This window comes from Cupressus sempervirens, chromosome 10 (assembly GCF_028749045.1).
Source record: "Cupressus sempervirens isolate cs-2001-9-10 chromosome 10, ASM2874904v1, whole genome shotgun sequence".
NCBI classification, from domain to species: Eukaryota; Viridiplantae; Streptophyta; class Pinopsida; order Cupressales; family Cupressaceae; genus Cupressus; species Cupressus sempervirens.
This window is the reverse complement of record NC_143127.1, coordinates 396,342,316-396,369,289: the sequence shown is the minus strand read 5'-3', so window position 1 is coordinate 396,369,289 and position 26,974 is coordinate 396,342,316. Positions and strand designations below refer to the sequence as shown.

Below are 26,974 nucleotides of genomic sequence, written 5' to 3'. Positions count from 1 at the left end.
TCGATTATGATAAGCCCTACTTTCAAAAGGTATCAAAATTATATTTTTCCTCCCATCCAAATTTAAATTGATCTCAGAATTAGAGTAAGCCAAGATTTGGCAATAATGTCAAACACAGTCCTTACAACCAAAACTAAAGGAAGTCACTTCATTCTTACCTGTAAAATGGCCAAATACATTTCCATCATCAACATAATTATAAACTTTAACGACCTATTCCAAATTTAAATTGATCTCCGATTTGGAGTGAGCCAAGATTTTGCAAGAATGTCAAACACCGTCTCTTATTACCAGAGCTAAAGGGAGCCACTGTATTATTTACCTTTAAAATCACCAAATAAATCCACTATCAACATAATTATAAACTCTGATGAACTTTATATCAATAAATAATAGAGCCCATCAATCTACCCTAAAATTCAGAAGCCGTAGAGATTCCATTATAAATTCAATGCATGGCAATATTGTACTCTACAGGAAACAATATGCCACAGTTGGGCTCTCGGAAGTGCACAATAGTAACAGACCCAATGAAAAGAAACTAAATTCGTTTCTTTCATGTTGACTTTCAAAAGAACAATGAATTCCACAGTTCACATGAACCTCGCATTAACTTAACAAAAACGCTGCCATGAGTGTGTACTTACACAGTAGCAATCCAATAACATTGAACCAACAAATGACGAGACACCCCTTGGATTACCATGTCCAACTCCGGCCATTATCGGCTATTAATAAATGTCCCTGACAAAACTTCTTTTGTTTGTAAGTAACGAGGAAAATAACTGGCGAGTGTTGCTATTAAGCCTACTATAGAAATAGAAGCTGCCAAGCTAAACAAATTTTACCAAAAAAAAAGCGATGCCAAACAGAAATTTCTCAGGAAAATACCACTGGCAATATGCAGTTTACAGAGATCAAAATAGACCATTTGATACAGTACCATAAAACACTCTGGCATGCTGAAGGTCATACAAAATTTGAACCTTTGTGTTCTCTTTAGAAATATGTTGAACATAATTGCTGAATTATACGTATCAGTATTGCCTAAATTTTCGGGCATGTATCACTACATGGATTTCATTAAAAAGGTATATTTCCATAGTGCCCATAAGCTTCATTTAAGCAACAATTACAACCCACTACATTAAAGAATCCAGATATCTAAAGAAAAGCCTCGTGTAAATCAGGAGTGCAAGCGCTTCATGACAAAAAACTCAACATAGCCTTACAGAACTCCTGCCATTGGAAACTGGAAAAGCTCAAAAGCTTAGTAACACATTATCTAGCACACAGCTTGATTCTAGACAAAACGATAGTCAAAACACAATTATTTCATGTTTTAACATGCTTGGACATGCATTGCGCGAGAAATTCGTGTATCCTGCCTTACCATTTCAATTTGGCAAGCAGCTAATGGTCTTCCGAACATCTAACTCTAATAATCCAGTTACTTTCACATTGTAGTAAATAAAGTAAAGATAAATATTAAATTCCTACTCAGGACATCCTCCATCAGAATGAGAGAAACTTTGTAGGTTTTACTTGTTAGATTGAACATCCATTCCTTCCAAATGTGAGTTTGCTTACTGACAATATCTAACCAAACAAGAATTGAACTGTGATCCATAAAGAAGATCAATAACAAGAAAGATGGTGTTAAATACAGCACGTTAAATTTAAGAATACACCAGATTGCACTTATAAGCACAAGCCTGTAGAACAACCTATTGGACACCTGTGCAAAGAGAAAAATACACAGATCAAGGCCTAAGAGGAATCCATAGTACAGGGATCACAAAAAATTATAAAATGATCCAAAATGATTGATGTGCATCCATGAAACTCAGCGAAATGGAAATGGGACCTAATACATTATCAGTTAACCCCACAAGACTGCCAAAAGGTGGACAACCTATGCATGTTCTTCATATATTCTTGAAGTGAAGCCCAACTCCCAAACTCTACTAATCAGTGCGTGCACGTGATCTCCATGCATTCTGCATTTTCAGGAAAAATAAGTCAAATGCATACTCAAGTTTAATTTAAAACCAAAAACGGTATTTTGGAGTTTACATACCAAAGGTTCATCATCTGAACTCCTTGCACCTGTATCTGATGATATCCCTATTTGGTCCTGATCTGTTATAGTTTTCACTTCCTTAGCTCCCTTCGATTTTCTTCCACTTCCATTTGTAGGTGTGTTCGCAGATGCAACTTGTTTACTCTTTTTGCTTTGACCTCCTTCAGTTACAAACCAATATTACAATCACATTAAATGCTGGAACAAAATCAAGAAATACAGTAAAAGTTCTTAACATAGGACTGAGTCTAGCTTGACTAATAATCATTCAAGATGCACAGGTAAATGGAACAAATTAAATGGGAAGACAAGTATGCAAGGGTCTTGCATTCTGTTCCAGATATGATTTAAGTCCTAGTCGGTGGGTAATATACGGAAATGTAATCACCATTATTTGCACATAGAAGCCTTCACACTTGTCAAGAGAGTGTTTTGTAATCCATATTTCATAACAACAACATGAACTTGTAACCACAGCATTCTTTCTGCATAGGGCATTTCTTCCTGTACCTATCTCTATATCTTCTGCCATCTCAATATCCACCATTTTATGGAAGAGTAAATTAATTGTCTGTATACTTTTAATTCTTGTCAAATCAATCAATAAACATTATATATCCTAAAATATCAATAGTTCCATTTGTTTTCAATAGACATGAATAGTCTTTTGGTTCTCTCAACTTATTTTGATATCGGGGGGAAGCCTCAAGATTAAACACCATAACATCACACTTTATTTTGCACCCACCATTGTAACTTAATAAGACTTGTAACTAATTAGCATCTATGAAGATGACCACACATTATAGTTGATATCTGCAATGGTACCATTCAAAAAACAATTTTATACAATGAACAACAATTTCTCCAGAATACAAAAGCAAAGGCTAAGAATCATACCATACATTACAAAGTCATTTGCAGTCAACAGAAGTTATGCCACAATGTAAACCAACCACGAATAATGTTAAGACAGATTTACCTTGCTTCTGTTGCTTTCCCTTGCCCCCAACAGGTGGCTGATCAACATTATCCTTAGAGAGAACTATATCTGTAACTGCCCCATTATCATCAGATCGAGACCTGTTTTCCTTCTTACTTTTTGATGATTGTGATCCTCTGCAATCCCAGGCATAAGGTGATTAACACACAATGGCACTTGAACGAAAAGCACTAATAAAAATTGAGGATGTGAATTGATAATACCGTTTTGCAGATGATTTTGGCGTCTCACCCTTTATCACTGGTGCTTCGACTTTATTAGCCCTCTTCTTTGGTGACCTGCAAATCAAGAATTAGCACAGTAAAAAATCTAAGATAAGATTAATCTACTAAAATTAGAGAATGACAAAAATTGAATCTGGCTTGTCATTAAGAATTATCCATTTTTACAAATCCTTGCATGCAAATTTGCGAAGCTGAAATGCAACCAAACTATCTGCTCATACAATCCAGCTTACCAAACATAAATTACAATTCTAATGACAGATAAATCAATGCAAGTATTCAATAACTGATCAAAAGGGCTTAAAGAGCACCCAATTCCTCAGGGCAGCAGGAGTAAATTCCCACATTAAAAATGTGAAATGTTGAAGCGTCTATGTTCAGTTTCAAACAGTTCCCACAATATTAGGCCCAGATGCACCTGGGTAGGCCCCAATTGTATTTGCACCAAAAGAATACTTCTTCGATCAAACCCAGGCTAAATTTGGCTATTTTCAAGTGTTCTTTTGCCAAAAAGGTAATTACTAGTATGCAAGTACACATGATTTTGAGGAGGGAAGAAAAACACTAGACAGTTTAAAAACCCACAATATTTGTTCTAGAAAGTTCCCCAAAAAAAAAAGAAAATCATAGATCTAGGAAAACAATTATTAAAAACCTTCACAATAATCATGGAAAAAACTGCCATGCAAAAACCTTTATTTCAGGAAAATCAGAAACCCTGTCACAAGAACAGAGAACACTTGCAGTTCTTAAAAATCTGTCTGGGGGGGGAGGAGGAGATGGGATTAAAAAATAGTAAAGAAATCTGCAGAATTAAAACGTGAAAACCACTAACTTTATTCTACAAAAAACACTTATTTTGCTTTACAAAAATCTTATATAAAGCTTCTAGAAATTTCAAGGATTTTTCTAGATAAATAGTCCACAAATTTTATTGGAACAATATGCCAAAAACCAACCTGTATGAAATGAGAATTTATTGATATTCATTATTAAACAAAAAAAAAACAAAAGAAACATTCTAAATAAGAAACAATTACAAAAATGAATGATTCTAACTGAATGATCATTTGTAATAACTACACCCAGTTATGATGCAATAAAACTTTCTAAAACTAAGGAGAGTTCTGGTCTTCTTGAGCAGATAGTGAGTTTAACTGTGTAAGTTGTTACCTTTCTCTGATACAAGAAAGACTACTGCGAGCTTGCATTTGTGTACAGAGATTTTCGAGTGTGCTGCTAAAAACTGATTTCAATTTTCAAATAGTAGCATCACAATAATAATCAAGAATATGAGATGAGATCTATAAATCTGTAATATTTATTGTCTTATGGAAGAGACTCAAATCATATCACTTAAACAATGAAGAAACCATGCATTCATAATATTATGTAACAGTAAGTACCACAGTTCAAATTTCTGCCAATTACACCTGAATTACTAGTTCAAAACAAATTATTAAAACCTGGAGAGAGCTGTAGTCAACACAATCTCTCCAAATTTCTCTGCAATAAGAGTGAATGGGATACACTGCACACGGGTAGTCTTAGGAGCCAGCTCGAACAAGAACAAGATGACTGGAAGGAGATTTCAGTATTCCTTGCAACTCCAGTCACGCAATATCTGAAGACGCGTACTTTCACAGTCGCGCCAACTCCAGTTCGTGTGTGATATCACCTGTTACTGGTTAAATCGTCTAGTAGAAATGTCCCACTAACATCATTTCTCAATATTGCCAATATCAACACTCTCTATATCAACTATGTTGATTCCTTCCAATAACCAACTGTTGTTGCTCCTATGTCAGTCTTGAATGATCATAACAGTTCCCTCCATAGATAATGGTTCGACTTCCTTCAGACACTAGCTCAATTGGATAAAAACCAGTCCAAAGTGACAACCGGATGTACTTCCAAGTCGCAGACACAATACCTGAAGGAAATCCGTCCTTTGAGTGATTACCAAGTTGCAGATAACTTGTTTTCTATTTTCTTCTTGATACCCATGCAACCTCCTATCTCAGCTTAAGTCGAGCCTGATAGAACATTACAACTGCAGTACACTTGAACTCAGATAAACATGATGTTCCTGCCAGCACAGTTCAGGAATCACACCCAGGAAGTAATGTGAATGTCTGCCAACTGTGCCATTTCTGTCAGCCAGGACTAACATCCACCAGTCCATGTTGGAAGTGACCCTTAATTACATAGCTTTGAAACAAGGAGCCGTTGAATAATTGAATTGATGTTTTATGCCTCCTCCCCTAACATCATCCCTTGCATAACAACCTTAGCCTATCGGAATGAAAGAATAGGCTAACCGAGTCGCTAGTGTTCGGCTTAAGGAAGGGGACATGACAGTCTTCCCTTCCCAAGATTGCTTGCCCTGAATCAATCGAAGTGTCGAGTGCTGAAGTATCCGCTCACTCTCCCCACGTTGCATCTTCTATTGGCAAATTTTTCAATCCTACCAGATGCTCCCTAACATTCATGTTTCATAGTTGTTTCTCCCTTAACTCTAACACCTCGGTAAGCACCAACTCCAACTTCCCTTACTCATCAAGAGGGGGTAATCCGGGTGCGCCTATAACATGTTGTCCAAGAGCCTTTTAGAGGCATGAGACAAGAAAAATATTATGAATCCATCCTCTGGCATCTCCAACTCATAGGCTACCTCCCTTATCCTCTTCAACACCATGTAGGGACCATAAAATCTAAGCTTAAGCTTCTTTGAACAACTTTTCTTCAATGCGATTTGCCTATAGGGCTGAAGTCATAGAAACACCATGTCTCCTACCTCAAAAGATCTCTCTGTCCTGTATCGATCTGCATGAATCTTCGGTTTGTTATGAGCTCGCCACATATTCTCTCAAAGGACTACAAGGATATCCTGCTACTCTTGCAACCTCTCTGTCAAGGCTAAATCCAAAAGAGGCAAAGGATCATAACCATAGAATGATCCAAAAGGGGGCATGCCAATGGACATATGATATGTCGACTTGTAACAATACTCGCCCAAGTGCAACCATTTCACCTAGGCCCGCTACTATCCTAAAATGAAGTTGTGCAAATACCTTCTATCCACTTGTTTACTTCCTATGTATGTACATCTGTCTAAGGGAGGTAATTGGTGCTAGGGGTCCTCTGAGTCCCAGGTAATCTGAATGGCTCCTACCAAAATATGTCAAGAAACTTATTGTCCCTGTCATTGACAATAGTCTTCGGTAGACCATATAATCTGAAAACATCCCTAAAGAACACTGCTTCTACCTAAGAGGTTGTCCAATCACCTGCCACTACAAAAAAAGAGTGTATTTTGTCACCCTGCCCACCACCACAAATATGTTGTCCTTACCCTACACCTTTGGAGCCCTTTGATGAAGTCCATGGATATAGTCTCCTATTTATGCTCAAGGATCAGTAAGGGTTGCAATAAACTAGTCGAGTATACATGATTTGACTTGCTCTCCTAACAAATCAAACACCCTCTAACATGATTGAGAACATCATCCTTAAGACTCTTCCAAGGGAATATCTGCCCAAGTTTTTTGAGTCTTAAAGTACTCGAGATGAATTGCTATCGAATTTTCATGTACTGCCTACAAGATTTGCTCCTAAAGTTTGGATTTAAAAAACTAATATATTCTATTTTTGTAAGAGATGACATCATCAATAAAAGTGTATCTACCATTCTGAATATAACCATCCATGACCTCACATGCAAATGTGTCCTTGGAATACTCAACTAAAAGTTGAGACTTCCAATCAGCTAAAATCTCTAACATAGAACAATAGGTAGCACTGGCCGGTCTCTTAGAAAGTGCATTAGCTACTAAGTTATTCTTCCCCTTGACATATTCAATGTCAAAGTCATAAGCATGAACCTTGTTGAACCACTTTTGTTGTCTCTCATTTAAATCCTTCTACACCTAGAAGTAATGCAAATTATTATGATCTGTTCTTACCACAAATCATCCACCCAACAAATATTGCCTGAACTAAGCTAGAGCATACCTGATGGCTAACATCTCCTTATTGTAGGTGGGGTACAACTTCTTGTGGTCTTTAATCTTCCTGCTCTCATGGGTAATAAGATGCCTTTCCTACATAAGTACTACTCCTATCCCATCACCAGAGGAATCACACTCTAAAACAAAAAGCCTGTGAAATCTAGCACAAGGCACATACTCATCACCAGCTAAACTTTATCAAATATCACCTTTGAATCCTCGAATGATCTAAATGCACCTTTTTTGGTCAAGTTAGTAAGAGGTGTCGCAAGCTAGGAAAAATCTTACACAACCCAAGGAATCCTCTCAATTACGAAACATTCCTCAGTAGCAGCCAATCAATATAGCTTGTATCTTTTCCTATGAACCTTGACCCCATTTGGCCCCAATAACATGCCCAATGTATAAGATCTTTGTCAAGCCAAATCCACACTTTGATTCTTTAGCAAACAATGAATGCTGCTCCATGACACTAAAAACCTTTTCCAAATGTTGCAAGTGTTCCTCCCATGTTCTACTAATATCATCAATGAATACCAACACAAACTTACACAACTACTTATTAAATATGTGGTTCATACATGACTAGAATGTAGCAGGTGTACTGGAGAGTTCGAAAGGCATCACGAAAAACTTAGTGTCTATATCAATATCCAAAAGTTGTCTTATGTACATCCTCCTCACAAACCTGAATTTGAGTGCTCTCCTAAAAGTAGATGGCCCCATGTAACTCATCCACAAACTCATCTATGCAAGGAATGGGATGCATGATCTTGACAGTCCTCTTATTCAAAGCCATGTAATTAATGCACATTCGCAAAGTCCCATCTTTCCTACCAAGACCATTGATGAAGAACATGGGCTCGAACTCGACCTAATGTGTCCTATGTCTTGTAATTCCTTGATGATCCTCTCCTCTCAATCTCGTCCTTATAATGCCTAGGGTGAGGATAAGCCATAGTAACAATTGGCTTCGCACCCTCCTCCAAGTCTATCACATGCTTAAACCCACACTTAAGAGGTATGCCTAAGGAATATCACCAAAAACACCATTGTGTTTATCTAGCACTAATTGAATTTATGTAATGTTGTTATCCAAAAGCCGAATTGCATTCAGTAGAGATAAAGTAGTGAGCTGCTCATTATGTGTCATCGTATCTTAATATGGACTCCATCATATGAGCTGAGACGATCATGGGATCTTTATCAATCATGGCTCTAAGAATGATCTGTCGACCTCCTAGCATAAACTTTATTTGCTTCTACTCATGATCAATGGGGTAGTTGCCAAGAGTCCAAAGCCACTGTAAATATTACATCCCAAATTTTGACCTAATTTAAATTTATTTATAGTCATTAAATTGAATGGATTTTCTTTCATAATCATGTGAAAAGGGTAGCTAAATATATCCGTTGTATTCATTATTTGTTTAACTGTTTAATGATGATGGTTGTTATCCATTATTTGTCATATGATGATAATAGTTAGCAGCTGCTTGGTTTTGAAATTATGGTTAATAATTAAATTCCTTGCTAATATCTACGTTAAATGTTATTATGGATTTATCATGGAACTTGTTATTATCGTGGAAAATGTTCAACGGGTGAGGATGAAGGGGAGCAGCATTGCTAAATGAGATCAACGAAATGGGGTACTATCTTAGTCCACTTATCTGGTCGACAAATATGACCTCTAACTAACTTGGTAAGGACCTAGCGACTTGTATAACAGGGTACAATCATTTGGACATGCATGAGCTATTAGATAAACATTAAAAATATTAATGATTTTTACTTAATTGAAATACATACCTTTATTAACTTTTGGTTGACATTTTCCATCATTTTGTAACTGATATTTATGTACGTGCACATAGATATAGAAATAAAGGTGACGCCATAATATAGTTTTTATACAAGATTCTATCTAATACCTACATTTAAATACATGTACAACAAGATAAAATAATCTTCCAAATAAAGCATGTATTTAGATATTAATTAATGAGAGATACGACCTTGGATAAAAACATAGAATATGATGCCAATCTTATAAATACATCTACGTACAAGTAGATAAATACATTACAATTTATCCTTGATAAATATCCTTCAAATTCTTTTCCTTATCTATTCAATTCTTTACTTGAAACCGAAATGTACGTTTGGCATTTGATTCTCGATGGATCAACAAAACATATCTTTTTAAACCAATCATGAGTTACGGCTAACGATCTTGGAAAGCCTCTTATTATGGAAGTCGTGAGAAACCAAGATGATATAAGACCATTGAGTCTCGTTCCTCGCAATATATCTCTCTGCACTTTTCCTTACGGTCTTTCCCTCTGTATATTTTCTTGCCTCGATATTCCCATTTCATTTAGACTTTTGCTGAAATTCGCGATTGGTAATCACACTAAGATTGCATTCAAATTTCTTTTTGTGAGGGAGTTGGTTGATAGCATCCAGCCAAGACTAAATTACCTTCCGAATTTACCAAATTATGTGGTTGCCTCCCCATATCCAAATGATTATAATGTGTTTTATAATATACTACTGCATTTGTAATTACAACAGTAAGATACAGTTCCAGCATATGTCGTACATCATCCTTGTTTTAATATCATCAAATAGTTCCTCCTTAGGTTAGAACTTCTTATGATGAGTCAAGACCAAATATTCATGTCATGATATCATATCTTTATTCTATTGTTAAATGTTAGAATCAAATGGTATTTATTTTGCAAGTCTTAAGATTATATTTCTCAGGTCACAGAAATGTGATATGCTGAAAACATGTAATATTCTTATATCAGTTGAGGATCAACAGAAAGAGTTGGCTGCTCTGAGATTCAAACACCTGGAACTCACTCGGCTGTATAGCCAAGGAAGAGGTGAAGAGGTGAGATAGAAATCTGCAATAACATGGAAATAAAAATCAGACATGACATAACAATTCTTAATTATTTTAAAAGGAAAATCATTTAATAGCTCATGCATGTTCATACTTATTGTTCTGTTGTTGTCAAGTCGAGCGGCGGTGATCAAGTAATTGAACCCATCCGAAAACCTTGGCCAAAGTCATTAAAGGCATGTTTGCCATCGATCACTTGATGTCAGTAGTACCAATTATTTAGACATGTCTGTCCATAACTGTGGGGACATTCTAGACACTGAAAATGCTCAAGTGGCTGGAATAGAAGTATCCCAAGCCTTATCCCAAGGTAGGGAGAGCCATTCTATTCTATAGATTGTGTGGGGATGAATATGGCCTGAGGTCGGGAGGTTAAGCCTAAGTCAATGCTTCTCCTCTTACCGAAAGCCAAGGCTTGCACAACTAGTTAAAGACTCACCAGTTACTTCTTGTATGTTTCTTCTTACCATTCCTGATATGCATTTATCTATGTTCCACGGGGACGCATCCCCCCCCCCTCGAAAAAAAAGCCAGCATTTCAGGGACAAGGACAGGGACGTTCCGGGGACTTCCATCCGTCCCCAATTTTTTATCACAAAAAACAATAATAATAAACAAAAATATAATGAATCTTAACTTTTCTAAGGCATCTAGGATCAAAGGTTTGTGGTTCTTTGCATGTGAAGCACAAATTTTTCCTTGTTAGTTCATTCATGGAGTAGCATTGTTATGATTTGAAGATTCCATATTGGTCCTTGACACCTTGAAAGGCCTTTTAGCGGGCGGAATGGTTGATGATGAACTACCAAAATCAAGTGTCATCTTGATGGCATCTTGCAGAGTATTGGGCTTCAGCACTTAAAACAACCCTTTAAATCTCTCACTTAAACCCTCCACAGACAACATCATGTTCCTATTTGTAGACATGTTAGGAACCATAATAGATATACATTGAAACTCATCAATATAATGACAATAGATATCCGCTAAAACCTATCAATACAACCACAATAGATATCCGTTGAAACTCGTCAATATAATTGTGCAAAGCTCCACTATGCTTAAGATAAGCTAACTCTCAACAATAAACTTCTCTGTCCTTCCTACCAAATCTAGCTATCAACTTGTAACTAAACTCCTCATAAGAATTAATCATGATAAGATCTTTAGTGACAATGCCATGATGTCACCAATCATAGGTCGTCTAATCCAAATGCATAGTAGCAAACTTAATCGCCTCACCTTCAATATTGAGTTCTAATGTGAGAAATGTATCCAAGCACTAGTTGTAGTTTTCCCGCTGCCATCAAATACTGGTAATGTTGGTTTATTCATAGCATGCTTCAAGTCCTTGTTTGGACCTCTAGGCCTCCTATTTTGTCCAACTCTTACCATTTCCCTTCACTGCCCCATATAGTGAACAAAGCTCAAATCTGCCTTATCATTTTTTGCGAATAAATCCATTCGACATGCATAGCCATAATATCTTCTAGGATAGCCATTGTTGCTCCTGCATTAACAACCTCAACTTCCTCATTATTCTTCGCAAATATAGGCATCAAGTGTCTATTTGTGGTATGAGTAGGTGCTCTAACTCCTTGTGGTGTTCCTTCCAGTTGCACTACCACCTTCACTATGATGACTTTGGGGTTTCTCTTGGTGTGGTATTTATTTGATGTATTGCCTCCATGAGTTGTTGCAATACATTAGCAACATGGTTATGTCCTTCCCTAAGGCCTCTCAATGATTCATTTGCTTTTGTATCTGCTTCCTTTGCCTGATTTGCAACAATCTCAACAGTTGAGTTAACTCCCACAATCTTCGATACTATCCTTCCCTCTAGGATTGTCAAGAGTCTCCAAACTCTTAATGGTTCCATGTTATACTGATGCATTCAAAGTAGCTTCCCACTAAGAAGCACACTCATTGCTCTAATACCACTGCAATAACTTTACCCAATTATGATGTAATAAAACTTTCTAAATGTAAGGTGAGCTTTGGTATTCTTAAGCATATGGTGAGTTTAACAGTGAAGTTGTTGCCTTTCTCTCCTACAAGAAAGACACTTGTAACCTTGCAATTGTGTACAAACATTTTCAATTAAGCTCCCAAAGATTGATTTCAAATAATAGCATCGCAATAATAATCAAGAATATGAGATGACATATATGAATTTGCAAAATTTATTGTCTTATGAAAGATAATCAAAACATATCAATTAAACAATAAAGAATTCATGCATTCACAATATTACTCAAGTACCACACTTTAACTACTGCCAATTACAAATGAAACACTCGTTCAAAACAAATTATTAGAACCTAGAGTGCATTGTAGCCAACCCGATGTCTCCAAATTTATCTGCAATATGAGTAAATGGGATACACTCCACACAGGTAATCTTAGGAGCCAACTTGATTACAATGATTGGAAGGAGATTTCAATATTCCTTACAACTCTATTCATGCAATACCTAGAGACAATGTACTTTCACAATCATGTCAACTCCAGTTCATGTGTGATGGGACTTGCTACAAGTCAAATTGTCTAGCAGAGATGTCACGCAAACATCGTTTCTCAATATTGTCGATATCAAACCCTGGATATCAACTATGTCGATTCCTCCCAATAACTAACCATTGTTGCTCCTATGTCAAAGTCTTTAACAATCACAACATTTCCCTCCACTAATAATGGATATCAACTATGTTGATTCCTCTAAATAACCGGCCATTGTTGCTCCTATGTCAAAGTCTTTAACAATCACAACAGTTCCCTCCTCTAATAATGGTTCAACTTCCTTCAGACACCAACTTCATCAGATAAAGACCAGTCCAAAGTCACGACCGGATGTACATCCAAGTTGCATGCACCATAGTTGCATGCACCATAGTTGAAGGGGTTTCGCCCTTCAATGGTGATTACCAAGTTGTAAATAACATGTTTTTCATTTCTTCTCCATACCCATACCACCTCCAATCTCAACTTAGGTCGAGCCTGATAGAGCATTACAACTGCAAAAACGCTTGAACTAAGACATGAACTAAGACAAACATGATGTTCCCGCTAGTGCAGTTCACAAATCACACCCTATAAGAATGTGAATTTCGGCCAAGTGTGTCATACCTGTCAACTAGGAGTAACAGCCACCATTCCATGCCCTTAACTACGTAGCTTCGATACAAGGGAACTTTGAATAATTGAATTAATATTTTATGCTTCCTCACCTAACATCATCCCTTGCATAAAAACCTTACCTTTTATATGAACATTACATGATTACTTTAATATTGTTATCAAAAATTTATCAGAAGTTCATAGTTACATAAAAGAATATGCTTTATCTTGCTTTTAGGATACTGTTTTGTTTAAAATTTCATTTAATTTATAACTCTCCAATTTCAAAATCTTAATAGGTTGCTAGTCCATTCCACTAAATGCAAATGTCGCTAGATATGTTGGTACTCATTCTCCAAGTCTTAAGGAGATTTATGAAATATTTGAGAACATGCTTGGATAAATTAAGTCCAATATGGTAGCATTGGGCATTTTGGTGTATGTAGTGTTAATAATTAAATCTCCTCTTTGATGTCCCTTGCCATTCACACAACTGGCCAACAAAAATTCCACCCCTGAAACAGGTCCCTATCCAGAAAACTTGGCAGCACATTGCATTTGGCTAGGGTAAGTACCATGTAGGCACATTGACAAAAATAAACGCTAAGATGAATTCAATGGTAGAATCAAAATAACTTGTTTCAAAAAGGCGTCAAATAAGTTTTAACAATAAAATAAGTTACAATTGCATAGAAATATATAACCATTTCAAACTTAATTTACCTTCCAATAAGGGAACACGCTGATATTAAATATCTAAAATTTAGATTTCAAAATTTACCATATCACAGCTTAATGTTTACCAGTTCCCAGAATGGAATATATAGCAACATACAACATTTAAAATGTGGTAGCTTGACATAAACAAAAATAAAGCAGTGTCCAACAATAAGTAGTAGTTATCACAATTATATATTAAAATTGAGATATATAAGCCTGCAAAACATATTAACATCAGAACACTCAATGGTTTTCGCATGTAAAGAAAATGCTAATAAGAATTTGAATCTTACTTCTCTTCAGCCATCTTTGGACTCGCATCTACTTTCGACGACTGTGAAACAACAAAACTACTTATCAATATTGTCAATCATCAAATACGAAAGGATACAATATTTGACATAAATAATCAAAGTACCTTTTCAGTTGTGGGAATGTCATCGATATAATCCCACTTTTGCCTCTGAAGGTTAAGTACTTCAACATCCCCATCAGTATATATTACCTACCATACAAAAATACCAATTTAATGACCTTAGCAGGCTTAAATTTCACACAGATTTTTAAGTATAAACAAAATACCATTCCAAAAAGTAGGAGCAATTGAGACTTACTTTATGTTTCTTCTGTTTAGAATCATACGAATCCACAGTTCCATCGTAAAATCTGCAAGAATGATATAAACATCATTAGAATTAGAGAGCTCAAGCATAGTCTCAGCCTATCTGTTTGAGAGATTAAAGAGCTAAAGCAAATAGCAGGTCTTTCAAACAGCAGATAAATAGAAACAAATAACAAAGATATTTTGTCTCCCGGACTTTCTCAACAAAATACATAAGACTTTTTCATTTAACCAAGTTTAACCAAGGACAATTACAGTGGCATATTTAGATTAACTGATCAATTATACCAATTGTGAAATGACAAAATCAACTCCTCAAGTTGAAATATACATTACACTCGTCACTAGTTATTGCATTGAGCACTGAAAATGTAAAATCACATGCACTAAATCCAGAAAAACTTTCTAAATACAAGAACCTCACTTGAGCACTCTATAGCTCAGTAATCTTTCTCCAAACATCTTTCCTTGCCTATATACATCAATCTGCATTACTCTTACATTAAATAAGAGTTAACTTCCTGAACTTTCACCTTTTAGATATATTAACATTTTATACCACCTTCATACCTCTAAATATCATTATAGGGTACTCCGACAAATGACCCCGAAGCTTTCTCATGTTTCCCCGTCAGGGTATGAGCTATTAAATATGAACTTTCCTAAATTCTGGCTAATATGCATAGTAAACCATAACAGTATAAATCTGTGAAAATAATCTCGATCATATCCGCTTAATCCTGAGTCTTGGAGCTGTCTGATTTCCCCCCTGAAAATATCTCAAATTCAACAATACATCGTTGGCCCAATTTTCAATGACCCTTTCATACTTGAAGTGCATTTAAATCATGCTAAAATCCCTAAAATGGCAAAAAAAAAAAAAGTTGAAAAATCATTGCAAAACCTACAGACCCATAAAAAACAGGAGGCTGACAAATTGCACAAAAAATAGAGTTGATTCTAGGACAAGTGAAGTCAACTAGGAATCTGCTTGACAAGAATTGATCATTTTGTCCCTCAAGTTCTCTTTTGAAAATAATCTCGATTATATCCACTTAATCCTGAATCTTGGAGCTTTCTGATTTCCCCCCTGAAAATATCTCAAATTCAACAATACATCGTTGACCCAATTTTCAATGACCCTTTTACACTTGAAGCGCATTTAAATCATGCTAAAATCCCTAAAATGGCAAAAAAAAAGTTGAAAAATCATTGCAAAACCTACAGACCCATAAAAAACAGGAGGCTAACAAATTGCACAAAAAATAGAGTTGATTTTAGGACAAGTGAAGTCAACTAGGAATCTGCTTGGAAAGAATTGATTATTTTGTCCCTCAAGTTCTCTTTTGACCTCTGGAAACCCTAGTCAAAGGAACGAGTGGAGTAATGGCAGTCATCAACAAAAAATGGAAGGGCCTAAAACTTGTCTGGGGCATGTGAAATATTATCAAAGGAGCCAATGAATTTGACTTCAATCTTGGTTTCAATATGACCTGAGCTATCTGCATGTCTTGCCACATGGATCTCATGAGGTCAACTATATAATTAATATTAAACACTAATTTTAAAATTATAATTATAATACCCTATTATAGAATTCCCTTTGATGGCAGGCAGCAAACCCCTATAGTTTATAATCAATATTATAAAGCAGTTTCAAAATTTTAATATACAATATACTAGGATGAGCTCGTTCAAATGTTTTAAATCATTACATAAGTACTTTATCATCTATGCTATAGAAAAGTCCTTCAATTTTAAAAAATGTAGTTCTTGACAGATTTAATTCAAATTTTCAGTTTTTTTGTAAATCTGATTTTTTCCCAAGCTTTTCAAAAATTCTACTCTAGTTGCTGATTTACTCTCCAAACAATTTATGCTTCTATGTATTAAAAATTTATTCCTACATACTTTCAGATATTTATTTCTAATTTAATGGTGTATTGTAGAAACCTCTTTAGTGGAAATTGTGCACTAGAAGACTGGGCATTGAATTATAGAGGAGTTATAAAAAAAGTTGAATATGCATCCAAAAGCAAAATCATAATTTAAGTGAAAGTGTGAGTATTAAGCCTTTTAAGTGAAAAGTGTGAGCATTAAGCCTTTCAAGTGAAAAGTGTAAGCATAAAGCTTTTTAAGTGAAAAGTGTAAAATAGAAGCTATTTGGGATTGAAATGTTATAAAAGCAATGCTTTGCGAAAAAGCAATTCATTCTATTGTCTCTCAATGGTTTGATATTTTCTTGATTGTGATGAAGCAAGGGTTTGGGCAAGCTTTTGGATAAGTCAAAATTTTCTCCTCATTTTTTGTTGACACGTTGGATTGGGTTAAAATACCAGTGAATTGTGATTCTACTGCTGTTCTTGGATTGTGTTTGGAATCAAGGAATTGAAGGTGCTGTTGTATACCTCTCAATTTCATCTACTGCAAATTGAAAAGCATAGATTGTTGCATATTGTAAACAACAATAAATTGAGCTAGTCTGCATTTATCATACAGAAATCTGAGGTATTCTTTTCTAGTTTTATTTCTTATATGCTTCTGGAATCTAGAATTGACTGGGACTGTTCTTTGGGAGGTGAATTACTTGCAAATTGTGGGCAAATAGCATCACTGAGAGGCACCATTATAAGCTGCGAATTACCTTGCTGTAGCTGCATTGAATCCAGTATAGCTGTGTCTGAATCTAAGTTCATTTTCCGAACTGTTTGTTAGCTGCATTCACTTTCTTTGACACTATTTTCAGTCCAGGAGGAACGATCTGCTATTTACTGGCGCAAAATTACATGCACAGCTGCAAATTGCTCTTACAAATTGCAATTGGTAGATTCTGTGCTTAAATAAACTAAGTTACCATATTTGCCCCTTGGCATGCGAATTCAACATTTGATTCGTACCCAATTCGAAATCGGTCCAGGTCCTTGTCAAATTCGTCATTTGTCTGATGAATTCCCTGTGGATTCTCTTTTTCGGACCCTCGACAAATTTGGGCAAATGCCAAGCGAATTTTGTAGTTGACAGAAGAGACTGAGAGGAATGACGGTGAATTTTGAGCAAATTTGGGTGTGCAACCAAAGAAATTGACTTTTTATTGTTTTGAAAAGGCATTTTTTTGGTTTAAATATAATTTGATTTCTTATCCAACCGAACCAAACCCTAAAACCTGCCCGCACTTCATATAGTGGTGTATGAACTTATTTGCTGCAGCATATTTTTACATATATATAAAAATATATATAAATATAAAATTCTTGTACAGACGAACACAAAACCAACACGAACCCAGCCCCAAAAAATTTTGATCGAATTTCAAACCTGAATGCCGAACCAGAATCCGAACCGGCAACTTAGTAAATAAAGTTAGCATTTGTGGCAATTTGTTTCAGTAATTGTATTTGTTTTCCCTAGCATTCTTATATATCTAAAAAAATCACAAGAAAAGCATATACTTTTCAAAACCAAAAAAATTGTAAAATTTCATAAACAAGAACACATTTCTCCAGCAAAATTCTTGAGTGTGCCAGCAGGGCTCTTACAGGCAAATTTGAAAGGATTTTTTTTTTCAAAAGAAAAGTTAGACATATCTGTGATTTTAAATAACAGCCATTTCTGCTATGGACTTCAACAAACTATTCGGTGTACAAGAACAAACAATAAAACTAACAATTAGCTAAGGTAAACATTAAAAAGTAAAGCCCTTGAAAATCAACCTTTGACAAGTAGAACTTTAAGAAAAACATGCAGAGTGCCTTACTGTTTATCTTTCGGCCACCAAACCTTGATCTTCCGACCAACCAAGTTATCGTCTAGACCATTTCTTTCAACAGTATCAGGTGTCTGATCCAAGAACAATAGAAAAAATCAGAAATTTAAGTAAAAACCTTCTACCCAGTATTTGGGAAAGACTTACTAAAATTGCTACTCTTCAACCATGCTAAACCACCCAAACAGTATCAACCAAGCAATTTTATTTCCATGGCATCAGAAAATTTAGCCAGAAATGTTTTAGCCACTATGATGACAAAGACGTAATAAAATTGTGGTCAATCAATGCACATTTTACAGTTTGTTAAGCACTGAGAAAATTTCAAATCAATATTACCAACAACTCGTGTAAAAGTCTTAATTGCTAAAACTAGATTTCATATAGATTACTTTCTAATTCTTGGATTTTTACTATATCAAGTAACTTGATCTAAAGTTGCTGAGAGTATCTATAGTTCTCCAGTCACAATACCATGTTGAGGACAATATTGTGGCTATTTCAATTTGTGATATCAACAACAAAAAAGTATAAAAACATATCACACCTCTACAATATGTCAGACATATCACATCACAATGAAAACTGCTCGCTTTTACTGACAAAAATTAATTGGATTACATCAAAAGATAATAACATGCAACCACAAAATAACCTGAAGTGATTCTCTGTATCTAAACCAATGACAACTGCCTACCAGTGCTTTAGCCTACAAACCAGCTCTCATCACAGATGAAGTCCCTGGATGAGAATGTTGCATAAATGAGAATGTTGCACGAATCCAAGGGGGATTAATCCTCTAGTTTCCAGACTCGAATGATTTCATCCTCAAATAAACAAATGAACACTATACTAGCAATGTTTTAACTATTACCACACTTGTTCCCACAACCCTGAAAGTTGGGTTTGATTCACTGCTAATTCGGGTTTGAGTCAAATTCTCCCCAAAACTGGCCACAGGCCTTTCATTCTAAGTTGCTGAATTGGATGCAGATACGAGAATCGGATGCTGATGCCAGAAATGGATGCACAAATTTTTCTTGGAGAGGGGGAGAAGGTAAGATTTTTTATGCATGTATATACACAAAGAAATGCCAGAAATATACAAAATAAAATCATTTGATAGTATTGCATTTGATAGAAATGCAAGAAATACAGAAATTAAAGAAATGACAGAAATATACAAAATTAGGAGCAAAAATAATGTCTAAAAAGTGATATCTTGCACATGTTTTAATGTGCTTTTAAGTTGTTTTTGGGTAAAAGTTTGAGTTGAGGGCATTTTTGGCATGGAGGCATTCAGATGCTTACGGATACCCTGTGGATGCTCAGATGTAATTTGGATGCTCATTTGGGCTTCCAGAACACATCCGGATGCTCTAGGCGCGCATCCACAGGACATCCTGATGTACTTCTGTGCCCACAAGCATCCGCCTCCGCCTTCAAGACAGGGTGCCACAAGTCAGTAACTCAGCTTCCATTCACTCCAAATTCTGTCAAACAAACCTCAGCAGAATTAAGGGGAATTTGAAAAAAAAATGCTGCCTGACGGATTCAAAACAATTTTTTTGACTTTTCTTAAGTGCTTCTTTGCCTAATTTAGTCTGTTTGAACCTCCATAAGAGAGACTGCTAAAAAAAGCCAAAGAGAATGTTTTATATATCATTTGCACATTTGTGAATGAAAAAGAAAATGTCTTGCCTCCACTGCTAAAGTTTCTTGTTTGGTTGTAATTGTTCAAGGAGTCTTGAAAGGTGATTTTTGCATGCTCTAAGCTTATTTGCGAGCTATTCCTACATGGTTGCAAATGTGGATAACTCCTCAAAGACATCACAGAGGAAGATTTCGAAAAAATAGGGTTTTGTTGATTTTGTTTGCTTTTCAATTTTCTCTGTATTTCTTTTTTTTACAAGATGAGATGAGGTCTCTAATTTTTATTTTTATTTTCATTTTCGTTTGTGGCTTTGTAGGTTGCTTGTAGATTCATAGAATGGCAAGTGTTTCATAGTGTAGTTCAGAATATCACCAAAATCTTGGCATTACAAAAACTTGTCTCAAGAAGCATTTGACCTCATGAAATTTTGTCAAGTTATGGTTGGCTGATAAGTTGCAAATTATCGCCAAGAAAATGATGATTTATCACCAATCTATTGTCAACAAATCGCAATATTTTAACATTTTCTTGCATCCATGCGATTGCTAAGAGCACACATCCCAGCAAAAAGGCCAAAACACCTTTTTGATTGCCGGTTGAGATTTGTAGAGATAAAATGGGTAGGGAGGAGAAAGATCATCGTTTGCATAGTTCTAAGTCGATTTCTTGTGAATTTGAAGTGGATCAGAAGAGATTTTTCAAGTAAATTCAGATTGACAAATTTTTAAAATTATTTCTCTTTTGTTTTTAAACCATTTTCTTGTAATAGTTGCATCCAAGTTTATACAAACTCTATAATACCATTTCCAATCTACTAACTCATTTTAGAATGTAATGAATAAGATCTGACACCATTTTCAGCAAATTCTTCATAGTTTCTCAAAATTTGCATATTTTATCGGCTATGTAACTTGTTTAAAGTTTTAAACTTAGTTTGTTTCTAAATCTCTTCAATAAATTTCTAAATTTCTGCCCTCATTTTGGTGTGACGTGTGTGGATTGATTCTCTGTGGAATAGCATATAGGTAGGGTCTGCCAATGCCCCAACAGAATTATGTCCATCTTAAATCTATAATGCCATTTCCAATCTACTCTTAACTCATTTTAGAACGTTATGAATAAGATCTAGCACCATTTTCAGCAAAATTTTCATAGTTTCCCAAAAATTTCAATTTTTCTTAAAAACAAATCAGCTATGTTTAAAGTTTTAAACAAACTTACTTTTGTTTCTAAATCTCTTTATTAAATTTCCAAATTTGTGCCCTCATTTTGTGTGTGACGTGTTAGATTGATTCTTCATTGGATAGCATAGAGGGATAAATCTATAATTGGGTCAGTTTTAGAGTCCACCGGTGTCCAAATAGTGTTATGTCCATAGGCACACACCCTAAAGGGGCTAGAGATTAAGGCACAGGCATATACTTTTGAAGAACCAGCATATAATATTGAGATACGCATTAATTGTGAAAAACTAATTAGTAGAGCCATATCTCATCTGAAATACCACATTGGAGGGATCCCCTCGTCTTCCACTTCCACAGGTTCTAGTAGACCACTGCCACAGACATATTCTATACTTTTTTTTTTGTGCACAAAAACACACCTGGACCACAACCATCACTGGAGGGTATTGGATGGAACAACGATGTGCATCTGCAAGTTGACACTAGTGGGTCGAGTTTTGGTTATTTAACAATTTCCCCTTGAACATTGTAGCAAGTCCCCTATCACTGGAGTGTATTGGATGGAACAAAAATGTGCATCTGCAAGTTGACATTAGTGGGCCGAGTTTTGGTTATTTAACAATTTCCCCTTGAACGTTGTAGCAAGTCCCTATTGGCTGAATTTTGTAACAGGAATTGTTGTGGTGGGAAAGAGCTACAAGGCACCTACTTCTACAAGCTTGACTAGGAGATCAGTTCACTTATTTTAATTTTTAATTGTTTCACGTTTTTCCAACTTCCTTACTTTTTATGAATGTAAGCTTTTTTTAATCAAAGTTATGTACTCAATGTTATTTTTATTTTGTGCTTGTAGTTTGTTCTGAAATGTTGTTTCTAGAACCAATGATATGGTAGAAGTGGGAACAATTTTATTGCACTATACTTTCAAATGGATGATAGATGGAAGAGACATCAATTTTTTATTTCTTGCAAGGATCAAGTGGTCTTTTTGAGATCCTTGGATGCCTCGGACAAGGTAAAGACCACTGAGACTCTGACTCTGATGTTAGAGAAAATTTTGATAAAAGGGGGGGTTGTTAATGTGGTGCAGATAATAACCAATAATGCAGGCAGCATTTGTGACATTGGGTAGGATCCTCCAAAATAAGTATAGCACCCTTTTTCGATCTCCTTGTGCAAAATATTTCCTTGACCTTTTAGCAAACATAGGAAAACTAGATTGGGTGAGACCAATTACAGAGGATACAAGAAAGGTAACAATATATATCTATAATCACCATTGGGTTCTCTGCTTGACGAGAGAATACACCAATGGGAAGGAGTCGGTTAGACTTGTGATCACAAAATTTGCAATGATTTTCAACCGTTGCAAAGTGTTATTAGTTCTTTGACTTCTTTGAAGCAAATGTTTGTGAGCCAACCATAGCTAGATTCCAATTATTCAAAGAAGCCTAATGGACAGAGTACACCTTGCTTTTTAACTCTTTAATACTTGTCTTGTTGATGCTTAGCAGCAAAATTGAGGTGAAAATGTCCCAAATTTACAAAATCTTACCCTCCGCATCTTATGTCATCAATGTAGCTCATTAAGTTGTAAGCATCCCATAAGTTGGGCATAAGAAAAGTAGATTTAGGACCAATTGGTCCACTTGACTTTGATGACATAGTCCTTACTATGACTGGACATCACAAGATCTGCCTCCATTGTTCATACAATGACATCTATTATTTGGAGAGGCAAGCTATGGAGGAGGGTGGATTGACAACGAAATTGTATGACATTCAAGAGGATGATCTTGTGGTCACAAATGATGAGGAGTCATCGCCAATGTCAGCATCATCTACATCTAGAATAGGGGTCAAGTCCCAGTCAGTTATGCAAGAGGTGACACATCCTCAACGGACTAGTTTACTATTTGATATTGTACTTGACATTTGTATTTTCTTATAGTTTTACAAAGACAAATTGGTATTTTCAGTTTGCTTCAGCAATCAAACTATCAGACTATGGCTACCAGCCATCAACATTCCACATTAGGATGGATTTTGTTACATATTTGCATTTATATATTTACCTAGATCAGTTAGTTTGGTTTGTTTACTCATTTGCTAACTCACTAGATGCAACTCCTTATTGATTTTTGTAAAAAAAAATACATTTCTAATTAAATTGAAGTCATTTTTTCAGCTCCTAAGAAGTTATGCGAAAAGTTTAAGGCTTATCTCTGATATTTACCGATATTTTTTTGCCTTTGGCGATAAGTTGTCGATAACAATATTTTGAGCTATGGTTTCTAGCATCAAGAACTCCTAGTTCTAAACAGACCCGTGCTCTCCACAAAAGAAACATGTGAAAATGATTTAGTAAATGTCAAATGGAAGAGGTTATGTTAGAGTTTGCAACCATTGCAACAAGGAATATAGTACCTCTTACAAAAGATCAAAACCACATTTGTGCTTTATCCTATGTTTTGTACAACGAAGCAAAGAGTTGATGAGAGACTACATAAAACCTTTATTGATCATATTGTGAACAAATATATTCAAGAAATAGCATATAAGTTTATTACAACATATCCAATGATTAATGAATTTGATATCACTTTAAGACAATTTATTACTCAACTTTAAAAAATTGTGGCTTCAATTTCCACATAAAATGGATAACACACCCACAATGGGCCATCCATTCTTGTGTCCAAGAGGTGTCATGTTTTTACAAGTTGTCCATTCATTGCAAAGCATGGTTGCACAGCCCTGGGGGACAAGGGAGCAAGGGAACAAGTTTCATGGAAGTGGGGACAAGGGGGCCTTAATTTGGGGACAATGGGGGGTGGCGATGGGGGACAGCAGGGGGTTGTGTATACTATACATATGGTACTTAAACTTCTAGGTATGAAAAGATGCATTGCAATATAAGATATAAAGATATCAAAGAGTAAATATTTGTACAATGCATTGAATTGGAACATCAAAACTTGAACATAAATAGTCGAACCAGCAAATAGTCAACAACGAGACGTCTCCCATCCTCAATGGAGGTGGTACAATCTAGTAGCGTCATTGAGGATGGGGGGAAAGAGTACAGGGGCGAGGGGGGACATGTCTTTGTGTTACTATGTTTCACACATTTTTACCCAAGTCACCGAGCAATTTGCCCTCAAAATGTTGTTCAAGTATCAATGGGAAATGTCAAAAAATGTAGGGATGTCAGATCGTCTGCTGAAAAGTGTGTCAAACACATTTTTTGTACACCTTGTGTTGTCTACTCACTAAACCCTTTTTTGCGGAAAAATGGCTGAGTGGATCAAAAAAAAGTATGAAGATGCCCACAAGATCTAAAGGTTCTTCATAAACCAAAATATGAAGCAAGGAATATTTAGACAATTCTCGAGATTAGAGCTCTTGAAGGTATGTTCAATTATTTAAGATTTAAATATGCTTTAGACTTTAGTTTAGTAAGCTTTCTTTGATTCAAAATTTTAATTTTAATTCTACTTTTGACTTTAATTTACTATTGTTTCAATTTTAAAGGTTTTAGAGACCCATTTTGCATCCAATACTATTATTTTGAGAAACATTATGAAGGTTAAAGAGGTGTTGTCTAGAATGGTAACTATTGCTAAACAAAACATATAGAGATAATCTAGTAGTACAAGGGTAAATCTCATCAAGACAAAGATACTAAATGACTCTTGGTGGGATCATGCTAAGTACATCCTAAGATTTACTAAGCCTATAATGAGCACGATTCGATACACACACATGGATAGTTAGCTAAGGTACATGATTGCATTGACTCCATGATATTAAAAATATCTTAAGTGAAAAAGAGCAAGATACTTGAGAAACATTCTTCAAGGACCTACAAAAAATCATTATGGAGATGGAGCAAAATGACTCCACCCTATTGGTTCTAACTGGTTGAGGGCCTTATCATTCTATCGGTAGAGCTCTGCCCATCCAGTGGATGGATGCATCAGAAGACCACCGAGGATTTCATATTACCTATGTAGCATGACCCAATATATAGATAGGCAGGGTGGTGCATGCAGAGTGAGATAGTGGTCGAGTCTTTGAATAATGGCCCTATTATCTATAGGCCTCTTGCCTAACAAGTTGCTCCCACCACTGGGATTAGAAATTTCAAGTTAAACCCGCAAGCCTACTATTCTAAAGGGCTCAATCTGGCATGCCCAATCAATCGAAAACTTCCTTTCGTCAAAAGCATTGAGCCCTAAATGCTATGCTTTGTCAATCCTAAAGGAAAGTACCACTAGATTTGTCCCATACATAAATCTTGGAGTTGCTCACTTGTACAAGGGAGCCCTTCAAAGACATGGCCTACATGAGGGCTGAATTCATGAGTTTCACAAGCACCTACAAACTATTGCCATCAAAATTTTATCACAATGTAAGGTCCCATTTGGTCATTGGAATACAATCGTAATAAGAATTCAAAAATGGAATACATTTTGTATTCTCCTTTTGCTGCGTCAAATCGAAATTGGGAATAGGAATGTGTATTCCCATTTTGGCCCCAATATAAGCATATGACCATTCCAAAAAAAAAAACTTATTATTGGAACAGTTATTCCTATTCCCATTTGGACTTTTGCTAATTTGATCAAAACTTGAAATCCACTCAAAAAAAAAATTCCAAAAACGGTGAATGTGGCCTGTAATAACATGCAACAAAACTCTATTGCAAAGGGGTAGTGTCCAAATTCATCAATCATTCATCGATTGGGTTGCAATCGATCTAAACCTTGGTGTGTATTGTATGGCAAATGTTTTTATCATTCACAAACGAAGCAGCATTAACAATTTCAACTCTCCATTCTTCAAGCCCCATAAGAATATCGGACAAGGCAATCTTCTTTTGGATTGAGTTTATTGTTCTAGATCGAACAAGGCAATTTGATTCTGGATCGAGCACCAAATAAAAGCATTTCTGCGATGAGATGAATTAAAATCATAGCCAAATGCTTTCTTCTGGGAGTAGAGATATGGTTCGAAGTAGAAAGAATTCATGTCTTTCCACCACTGCCTAGTAATCATTTTGTGAATAATCTGTTTGGTGGGTTGTGCGAACAAGGGTTAGCAAAACAATTTTTTGAAGATTGAATTCATTTCTACTTAAGCAATCTTCAGCTTGAATTTTGTTCTAAAGGTGTTTTCTAATTCCAATTTCTATTTTATCTAACCAAACAAAGAAAGCAAATTTCTATTCCAAAATAACAATTCTAGAATAACAATTGTAAAAATAGCAATTCCCAATTGTCAATTCCTATCCCTGCAACCAAACAGGCCCTAAGTTCTTAGCTATCAAGAATCTAATTTCTAAATTCTTGTTGATGAGGATTGAATTTATATTTTAAGTTTTTTATTAAAAGCATTTAACTCTCTAACTTTAGAATTGGAAATCTTGATGAGTTACTAGTTGATCATCATCCATGAGGAAGTAGAGCACATACTCCATCCACTCAATAAAACACAATAGACTATTTTCTATGGACGCAAAAGTCTCGTGTAAATTCCAACTTAAGGCTCATAATATACAAATAATGTATGCTCTTAACTATCAAAATTCCAATTTCTAAACTCTTGTTGATGAATATTGAATTTATATTTTAAATATTTTTATTAAGAACAATTAAATTCTAATTTTAGAATAGAG

The 26,974-nt window shown here is 35.5% G+C and overlaps 1 protein-coding gene across 1 annotated transcript in view; it reads right to left on the bottom strand.

Annotated features, from left to right (window-relative positions):
• Positions 1 to 1,521: 1,521 nt before the first annotated feature.
• Positions 1,522 to 26,974, bottom strand: part of LOC149534344 (uncharacterized) — a 59,980-nt gene continuing 34,527 nt past the window's right edge. Inside the window, exons 9-16 of the mRNA XM_089804703.1 lie at positions 18,448 to 18,530; positions 14,686 to 14,737; positions 14,490 to 14,576; positions 14,365 to 14,405; positions 3,290 to 3,364; positions 3,066 to 3,202; positions 2,081 to 2,244; positions 1,522 to 2,000 (exon numbers count right to left, since the gene is read on the bottom strand). Of these exons, the coding sequence (XP_089660829.1) occupies positions 1,968 to 2,000; positions 2,081 to 2,244; positions 3,066 to 3,202; positions 3,290 to 3,364; positions 14,365 to 14,405; positions 14,490 to 14,576; positions 14,686 to 14,737; positions 18,448 to 18,530 (672 nt within the window). The 3' untranslated portion in view covers positions 1,522 to 1,967. The remainder of the gene's footprint in view (positions 2,001 to 2,080; positions 2,245 to 3,065; positions 3,203 to 3,289; positions 3,365 to 14,364; positions 14,406 to 14,489; positions 14,577 to 14,685; positions 14,738 to 18,447; positions 18,531 to 26,974) is intronic.